Source organism: Syngnathus typhle, linkage group LG2 (genome assembly GCF_033458585.1).
Source record: "Syngnathus typhle isolate RoL2023-S1 ecotype Sweden linkage group LG2, RoL_Styp_1.0, whole genome shotgun sequence".
NCBI lineage: Eukaryota > Metazoa > Chordata > Actinopteri > Syngnathiformes > Syngnathidae > Syngnathus > Syngnathus typhle.
In genome coordinates this window covers 10912962-10922140 of record NC_083739.1, presented here as the reverse complement: position 1 = coordinate 10922140, position 9179 = coordinate 10912962, and the positions used below count along the sequence as shown (strand labels likewise).

At 39.1% G+C, this 9179-nt stretch overlaps 3 protein-coding genes across 4 annotated transcripts; 2 read left to right on the top strand and 1 right to left on the bottom strand.

Annotated features, from left to right (window-relative positions):
• Positions 1–110: 110 nt before the first annotated feature.
• Positions 111–2747, top strand: LOC133170017 (uncharacterized). Its single transcript, XM_061302648.1, has 6 exons — positions 111–271; positions 338–649; positions 922–1030; positions 1161–1276; positions 1504–1550; positions 1644–2747. Exons 1-6 carry the CDS (start codon positions 154–156, stop codon positions 1752–1754), a joined length of 813 nt encoding a protein of 270 aa, XP_061158632.1. The 5' UTR covers positions 111–153; the 3' UTR covers positions 1755–2747.
• Positions 2748–3018: 271 nt separating this feature from the next.
• Positions 3019–5369, bottom strand: prok1 (prokineticin 1). Of its 2 annotated transcripts, none has more exons than XM_061302868.1 (3): positions 5231–5369; positions 3948–4073; positions 3019–3444 (listed from the first exon to the last, which is right to left on the bottom strand). In XM_061302868.1, the coding sequence occupies exons 1-3, from the start codon at positions 5303–5305 to the stop codon at positions 3322–3324; spliced, it is 324 nt and encodes a 107-aa protein (XP_061158852.1). In that variant the 5' UTR covers positions 5306–5369; the 3' UTR covers positions 3019–3321. The 2 variants fall into 2 exon arrangements, 1 of the variants encoding a protein (XP_061158852.1); XR_009718521.1 differs by lacking the exon at positions 5231–5369 and adding an exon at positions 4137–4377 and having other exon boundaries at positions 3311–3447.
• Positions 5370–7134: 1765 nt separating this feature from the next.
• lamtor5 (late endosomal/lysosomal adaptor, MAPK and MTOR activator 5) lies at positions 7135–8732 on the top strand. Its single transcript, XM_061302855.1, has 4 exons — positions 7135–7273; positions 7367–7428; positions 7987–8104; positions 8508–8732. Exons 1-4 carry the CDS (start codon positions 7239–7241, stop codon positions 8566–8568), a joined length of 276 nt encoding a protein of 91 aa, XP_061158839.1. The 5' UTR covers positions 7135–7238; the 3' UTR covers positions 8569–8732.
• The last annotated feature ends 447 nt before the right edge of the window (positions 8733–9179 follow it).

Genomic DNA, 9179 nt, shown 5'->3' with positions numbered 1-9179 from the left:
CCTTTGCCAAACTACTTCTAAAAGGTTTGCGTGTTTAAAATGTGTTGAGAGGCACAAGACTTTGAACACATGACACTAAAAAGTCCATGTCGCCTTTAAGTCTGTCTAAATGCTAAAATGGGAAGTCAATGTCATTCTGTGCATCTAAACTAAATGGAGAACTTGCTTTTTTTCTGTTTGCAAGGACAAAAGAGAAGAGGAAAAAGCCCCAAGTGTTCTCATGATATGAGATTTAAAATGAAGCTGCAGTTTCTGATCCTTCTTTCATTAGGTGAGGCACGACACTCTTTATGTTCTGTTGTTCTCTGCTTCTTGACGAATGATATTTGTTCCCCAGATGTTTCCGGATGCATCGGCTTGCAGATGGTCCATGAGTTTGATGACATTTACCTGAGACTTGAGTTCCCGCCACTTTACGGAGGATATGTCAAGTCGTGCTGCAAGGTGTATTCAAACGGGTGTCAAACCCTTCTGGACAGTACAGGCTACACCGCTGACTTCCTGAGAGGAAGAGTGAGCTTCACGGAGACAAACAGCTGGATTGAGTTCAAAGTGGCTCAGGCACAGACGGAAGATGAAGGCTACTACAGATGTGTGCTGCTGGGCGCTCCCGCCTACATTTACGCGGATCACTGGCTTTACGTCATTGGTAAGCTTTCCCTTCACACAACTATAGACTTTTTTGTGATGACTAGACAAAAGCTGCAATTTCATATTGCAGAAAATGATCAACTTCCACTGTCAGCAGTCTGCTGACCTGAACATCAAGAAAAGCTTGTTGTGGATATCCTTAAAGGATTTTTATCTTAAAAGAAAAAAAAAGTAAAGCAATGTCGAGCTGTTGGACAGTTGTAAATTGATGCCAGGAACCCTCGACCTTTTTGCACACACCAAGGAGCTATATTTTCCAATTTTTGTCAGGAACCTCAGCTGACCAGGACAAGCAGTACCGGATCCCGTTGCCGACCATAACCGAGAGCCCGGAGTTGATCGGGACTCAAGTGGCACAAGTGACCAGTGACCATTTCATGTATGCACAACTGCAGTGACGGTTTGACGGACCTTCTGTCAGTACTGACAGAATCATCACATGCTTCACATCCTACCACTGTAGGATCTGTTTAGTGGTTCGCATGGCTCTAAAGCTTTGTCCCTTGTAGAAGCAGAACCATTTGGACTTTTGCCACCCTCGCCGCCATCATTATGATTGTTGTTGTTGCCTCGGTGATCGGAGGAGCGCTTTGCTTCAGAAGCAAAACCAAATCCAAACACTTGGGTAAGCTTTTCATGTATTATTATTATTATTATTATTATTATTATTATTATTATTATTATTATTATTATTATTATTATTATTATTATTATTATTATTATTATTATTATTATTATTATTATCCATTTTGACTGGTCACTAATCACCAACCAGTTTGATCAAGGCAGCCAATGCCAGGGCAAATCAATTTTAGTTTTCTCCCCTGAATTAATCCACTGGTTTCATTGCAGGCAAGTGTGCAAAAGGTCCGCCTGAGTCATCCAAAGAAGACGCCATAGTAGGTGTTAAAAGAGGAACACGACCCCTCTGACTCACTCTTTTCTTCCTTTAAATTACAAAAGAAGAACAAATACATTGTTTGCGCTTATAGGAGACGTCTGACGTCATATACGCGACAGTAGACTTCCCAAGGGAGCTGTATGTCATGGGAGCACCTGATGCTGGTGTGGTAGAGTACTCTGTACTCGCTGTCCACCGGTGAATGTGCTTGCAACCGCAAGGGGCAACGTTAGGACTTTACTTATAATATGTAAAATTGACTTTTGATTGTATTTGTATCCAAGATTCTGTGTACCAACCCACCATGTGGGGAAATTAAACACCCAAGTCATTTTTATTGTGCCCTGACCATTTGATAAAATAATTGCTATAAAGGTGTGGCTAATTGATCACCAGTATTAGTGACAATTATCTTTAGCTAATAGCATCATCAGCGTTAGTTTGTGATAATGTTCAAAAAGAGTACGCAACAAGAGTAAATTGTTGCATTAAATTAACAGTTTTCTCCCAAATGAGTTCTTTAAAAACAAATTATTAATTATATATATTAATTAATACGGCTTCAAAATCCCAATGTTTACCATTGTATAATAACAGCCATCCACCATGCAAAACATTTGGGATGTGAAGATGTTTTTGTTCGTTTTGTAGCAACGTTTTATTTCAATTGATCTCTGAAATAACCTTTTCTTAATCTTTTGGATATATTGACTTTAGCAGGCTAATTTCAGTTTAAAGACTAAAGAATTAATTTGTGTGCTTATCGTTCCCTGTGAGACCTTTTCACAATCTAAGCTCTGTTATCATGTCATCTTTTTTCTTCTTTGAGTCTGGTTACTGGCTACGAGACAGCCGCTTCGATATTTTATTCTTAGTCCAAGCTTTTGCCTGTTTTTCAAAAGGCCAATCGATTTAATCGTGGATTGAGTGTCACGTCTGTGACATTTGAGTGCAACAATGACAAGCCAGATAAAGATCATTATTTGCTCTCACTTCACTGATAAAATCGGACACACTGTATGACATTCATGACAAAAACGGAGGGACCGTTCCTAGCCTCAAGTGGTTTACAGAATCATTGTTTTGACGACATTTGAGTGATTTTTGTCACAGTTTTGTAGCATTTATGGGTGATTGACGCTATACTAACTGATCAAGAACAAATCTAGCTATATAATAAAAAGAAAAATGTTGATATTGTCTTTTTCTGATGATATGCTTGTCGTGTCGGGCTTACCTTAAATCAGAGCAAATAGTTTGAAGACATTTTTGCCGAGTCATATAGCTCAATTCTTTTTTTCTTCCTGTCAATGGCTTTTGAGAAACACAGCTTATAACAAAAAATCATACTAAAAAGAGCTAATTTAAAAAAAAGAAAATCAATGGTATGCTTCATATATGTTGGCCATCAAAAGGAAGAACAACTGTTTTTGCCTTCAAATAATGTAATACAGCGAGGACTGGTATGTCGTTTCATCTTTTATTGGCAAGATCAGTGTACAGTCCTGTGATAAATTAGCAACAAATACTTTAATAGGTCACAAAACGTTGAAAGTGTCTGACGTGGCTTCTATGGCTCCTTGAGGCATGAAGTGCATGACTACAATCAAGACAAGTCAAATGTATTGTGCAACTGACATCAATACCATTTACATTTGCAAAATGGACAGACAGGTGGTACTTTGCCCAACACTGCTAGTATATACGTAAAGAGTCGCCAGGATGTGTTTTTCGTCCCCAAAAGTCTTGAAAGGGATTCTCTGGCCCTTTTATTGAAAGTCTATGTTCTTGTAGTCTTCAGTGCATCGGTACTTGCTTCCGGCGTAGCGGGTGCACACCAAGTGGGGGAGGCAGGGGCACGTGTGGTGCTGCCTTTTACCAAAAAAGGGCACCTGCTTGAGTGCAAAAATGAATCCAAGAGATAAAACGTGAGAAGAAAAGCATTATAATTTGTCTGCTCGCCTTATGTTTTCATTGACTTAAAAAAAAAATAAAAATGATATATGACGGTGATAAAGATCCGATGTGAGAAAAAAGAGGGCAGATTCAGAATCATCTGATTAAAAAAATGCAAAGAAAATATGGAGCAGTGTAATTTACAAAATTGAAAAAATATATGCAAGTTTCTTTTTCAAATTGATTGAATAATCCGTATACAGTATACATACATATTCTACATACATACAGTGAGGTCCGAGATTCTTCGTACCCCCGGGCCGGGGTATGAATAGCTTTGAGCTTAACTTTCGGTCTATCCCAAATAGACCAGCTAGAGTTACAGCCCATATTTTTCATACCCCTGACCGTAAATACCTGACGTTGCTGTCTGAATGACGTAGGCCACAGCGCTCAATAAATACCTTCCTTACATGACATGACTGTCTGCGTGTCCCACCTTGTGGCTCAGCGGGTGGCATAGATCGCCTTCGGTACCCCTCGGGATGCACATCCTCAGGCCCCTCAACCACAGACTGACGGCACAGCACAGACCCAGGCCACATTGCATGTCTCGCTCACAAGCCTGGAGGGAGATACAGCTCAGTCACACCGCAGATGCTAATAACGTATATTGCGCTTTACCTACAAGGCCCCTCACGGCTGAATCCAGAAGGCAGCCATCCTAATTTAGGTTATCCTTTTCTACTGAAAGCACAGTTCTAAGGCTAGGATTCTTGCATCCTGCCTTCTTTTATGTGCACCCCTGTTTATAGAACTGGGTTGTGACAAGAGGAAAATGCCAAACGGACCGCTCTCCCTGACCTATGATGTAAGATGCTTTAGTTGAATTGCACCCACGCGCATTTTGTATGGTTTCATCGCTCTGATCTATTTACAAGCGGCTATTAACTCTAGCCAGGATATCCTTACCTCCGGTGGACGTGAAGGAAGATGAGGATGTGGTCTCCACGCTGTCATGCGTAATCGCTTTTCATTTAATAGAACAAGACGTGTGACTGTGCTTTAAGGCATCTATTGCATTGGCACATGGCACATGATCTATTTGTATTGAAGCGGATCAAATAAATTGGAATGGATCAACTTTATTTGCAGGGTGGCTTTGCGTTATTAATATTGACAAATTTGCACCAATGCAGCACAGCATATACCTGTCAATGGAAATGAAACCAGGATTGCTTGACAAATGTACCCAATAATTCGGGTGGATCCATGGTTAGTATGGCGAGCAATGGTTACTCTGGCTTCCTTCAACATTCATTGCAAAAAAAAGAAAAGAAATAAAGAGACGTACGTTAACTCTATAGTATTATATGTACTATATGAAAATGTAAGAAACGGTAAAAAGATTAGATTAGTTTGTAGATGATGAATAATTGATCGCTGCCCCTGCAGGTGTGTGCAACTTTGCCACTAGGGCGGCAGTATAATACAGTCATGCAGAGACAAATGAAGAAGAGTGCTTTAAGTGACCCAGTAAGCTGCAGTAAATAAGGTGCATTTGCTTTTCTTTTCACGATATTAGATAATTAGAAAAATCCCCCATATGCTGCAAAACTGAAATGACCATCTACAGCAAACATGTTTCAAATCAAGAAACTTTGTTCCGAGACATTCTTTTGGAGGTAACAAATGTTTGATAAATATTACCCAAGACGACTTTCAAAAAGAAATTAAATGGAAAATATATGCACATATACCATATATATATAAATAACTCACTCCTGTGATGACAGCTCCTTTGGACCAGCTCACAGATGCCAGGAGAAAGGACAGCAGCACTACTTGGAAGCTCATGATGAAATGGATCCTCTTATGAAGCTTTCCAGCAGTCACTTGGGTGCGTCTCCCGGCTCCTCTCTTTATCCACTCGGGCTCCCTCACCTCACCTCAGCTTACCTCCCGCCCACTCAGTGTGTGAGGTACCCCCACGGCTACCTCATCAGATGCTCACAGACAGGAATCCACGCATTGACAGACGGAGGTTCCTCTGTTTTTGAGTTTTTACAAACATCTGTTTCTGTGAGAGACTTGTTAAATTGAGACAGGCATGTGCGACTCCATTCTAACTTAAGTTTGAATGTAATTGATTAATTCCAAACACAGCCACAGCCCATTTGTAAGGGTGTGGACACTTTTGTAATCACATTTATAGCCATTTATTTTAATAAAACTCATTTAGATACTTATTGTGTTCATTTTTATTCAAACAAAAATTCAATAAAAAAAATAGGTAAAATAATCTGACTATCAATTGTTCAGCGTGTTGAAATTTGTTCCATGAGTGGTCAACATTTTGGAGAATTTTCCTCACTGATTTTGTTTTGGTCGTGATGCTATTTAGTTGAGCAAATAAAGCAAAACTTATAAAATGCATGTTTGACTTCAATGGCTCACCACCAGGGAAAGTGTCAGATTGTAAATTGTGCAGCACTGTGATTGTACCTCCAAGATGTAATTGATCAAAAAAGGTTAGTTGTTCAAATACCTTTGAGCCAGGGGAAATCACAAAACTATGGGTCAGATCTACACTTGGGGTTTGACTCTTTTGAATGATCTAATGTTGTTGAGATGTGGCCAGATAAACAACGCTATGTCATTGATGAAGTGTGTTTGTGTGTGTGTTTGTGTGTGTCTGTGTCACCTTTTGATTGAGTGTATAGCTTTTGTGAGTATTATTAGGATGCGAGCCTGCCGCAGTGCCGCTGATGGATTCCTTCAATGTACCAGCCACATAATCATATCGAGTCATTTCTGCCCCGTCAGCAGCGCCGCCACTGAGGAAGAGCGGGGCCTTAAGGCTGACTCGCCCTCAGAATCAATCAACATTACACTATACAAATAAAACGCTCTCGGTTTATGCCCATCACATTAAGGCAATACCATATGATCAATGCCAGGCCTCATGTGAGCAATAGTTTGACAATTCATGCTGATGTCTTAGAACAGTGGTGCTCAAACTTTGCACCGAGTAATGCCCATCTAGCCCCCCCAAGAAACTTCCAAATCTTTAAAATACAGTATCATAACCAACATGAAACAAACAAACAAACAAACAAACAAACAAACAAACAAACAAACAAACAAACAAACAAACAAACAAATTGTTAAACATTAAAAAATAGATGTGTTGTACTTCAAAAACAAATATAACTGAATTATAAAATGCTCCATATCAAAAAAGTGAAAAATGTATAAAACTGAATTTATTTCAAAAAGTGTTTAAGCAGGTTGTGTTCACAGCTGATGTTTGACTGTATTCATCATTTAAATGTATTTTTTAATTCAATGATTATTTTGCATACCACTAGACAAAGCCCAAATACCACGAATGAAGAGATTGGTGATAAATGAGAGTATTGTTTGCTACTTTCTACTTTTATAGGGAAATATTTGTACCTTTTCACCTTTAAGGGAGTCAAAATCAATTCTTGTGCTTTTACCATTTATTTATGTATTTATACTTTCGTGACGAGTGTAAGTACTTTTGCCACTCTCATATTTGTATAATGTATGTCTTGTATTTAAAAGAATAGTAACCCTTACACTTCCAAACATGACATTAATTTTGTCCGCCGTTTGACAAAACGCGTTTCTTACTTTTAGGCCCTTGTGGCGAGCCGTAGCTGTGATCACGTGTAGAGTCAGCTGATTCAATACCGGAAAAGCATCACAACACCAACAAGGGTTCTCATTCTGGTCAACATTCCTTTTCATAGCCTTATTGCGGATGGAGTCGACATTGGAACAACATCTTGACGACACGTAAGAGATCAATAGTCATTGTTTGATTCTGTATGTCTAGTGTTTACCCAAGAACATTTCGATTTGTTCCCTCTTTCGTCGCTTGGTTCGCAGCATGAAGAATCCAGCAGTGGTCGGGGTTCTTTGTACGGACGAGCAAGGACACAACCTGGCATGTAAGTCAACTTTCATGTTTTTCCTGGTTGAGTTCTAAAATTGGTTTAAGATCTTACCGATTTTTTTCGCCTCCAGCTCACCATTTACCCACGCACCCTCTCTGAATTGCCAGCAAAATTGAAATTCTCTACCGCACACAAAATAAATATTTTCTCTAAAATTGGCAATTTTTTAATTCCTGCAGGGGGGGGGGGAATCAGTAGTGTCTTTGTGTGCGCGCTCGTGTGAGAGTATTTTAGTTGTGTATGAGAGTGAACTCAATTGAGTAATTTGAGAACAATCTATTAGTGTGTTAGCATAGAGTATTTTAGTTGTGTTTGAGAGGGAACTAAATTGAGTAGTTTGAGAACAACTTATTAGTGTGTTAAGATTTCAATTCATATGAAGATTGAAAGTATGTATGTGAAGGGAAGACATTCTATAGAATAGAATAGATTTTTAGTGTCATTGTCACACATGTTTAATAAGTATGAGGGCATTTTTGTGATATGTGTAGGCTTTAATGCTGTCTGATGTGTGTTGCTGACATTTGTCGTTGTTCCTTGACCTCCAAACAGGCCGCGGATCACTGTCGGATGAGCATGGGGGCGTGGCGTCCGTTTTGGCCAAACAGGCCGCTGCTCTGACAAGAGACCCCACGGACACGCCCACCGTGTGCCTGGAGTCTGACTCTGGGTGAGTGCCGCTGACCCCAACTTTGTTAATCTGTCTGAATTAAATTACACAAAAGATTGAATATTTTACAGGATGTGACGGAATAACAACGTCAATATTGGTTTGAATTTAGTTTGTGTGGCTATGCTGCCACCTAGCGGGAAGCTCCCTAAACTTCCAGTGACGTTTGCTATTTTGGAAAGTCAGCTTTTGTGTTTTTTTTTAATGTAATAATGAATCAATAACATTTGTGTTGCCCCAAGAGCAGAATTTTGATCAGTGTTTCCATTTTTGTGTTTCCATGTCCTTTAGGAAATAACACAATTAGACTAAAGCTTTAATGTCCACATTCTTTATTTTATGTGTTACCAGGACAATTAAAAAATAAATAAAACATTGTGGTTTCTCCCTCTATGATTTTCAGCAACATTTTGGTGAGGAGTCATGGCAGTGTCACAGTTGCCGTTCACAAGATTTCCTCCTGAAAGCAATTTGAGATGTACAGAAAATACTGCAATGTTTGTATGTCCCAATCATGTTTGTCTTTGACCAAGTGTGTCAGTCTGTAATTGTTTAAGGATATGTACAAAAGCTGCATCTATGAACAAAGATGCATATACTTTCAAAATAAACTTGATGATGTGTGTCATCTGTGGAGTCATTTTAAGAACGTAGGCATACTGAAAGTGCAGTCTGTGTCTGCTTATCATAGTTAAAAAGATATACACAATATATAAGTATATTGTGAATATCTTGTGTGCGTGTGTGTGTATATACATTTCTTAAGTAATTTGAGATTTTCACATATGACTGTTTGGAAGCGTTTAACTCAATGTCCTGCAAGAACCAGTTTGTCAGAAAATGAACATCCTTTCAAATAGGCTTTGGGCCAGTGCTTCTCAAAATTTTTGGGGGATGAAATTATTGTGCATTTGATCTATTTTCTTAAAAATGGTGCCTGCTATTCCTCGAGCGACCTGTCGGTGGTCTCAAGGTCTATGCAGCTGAGGTCAGACGCCACCCAAAATCCTTTTGTACTGAATACAAATGACTGTACTACTTTTATTCTATTAATTTATTTTTCCACAAACCCCAA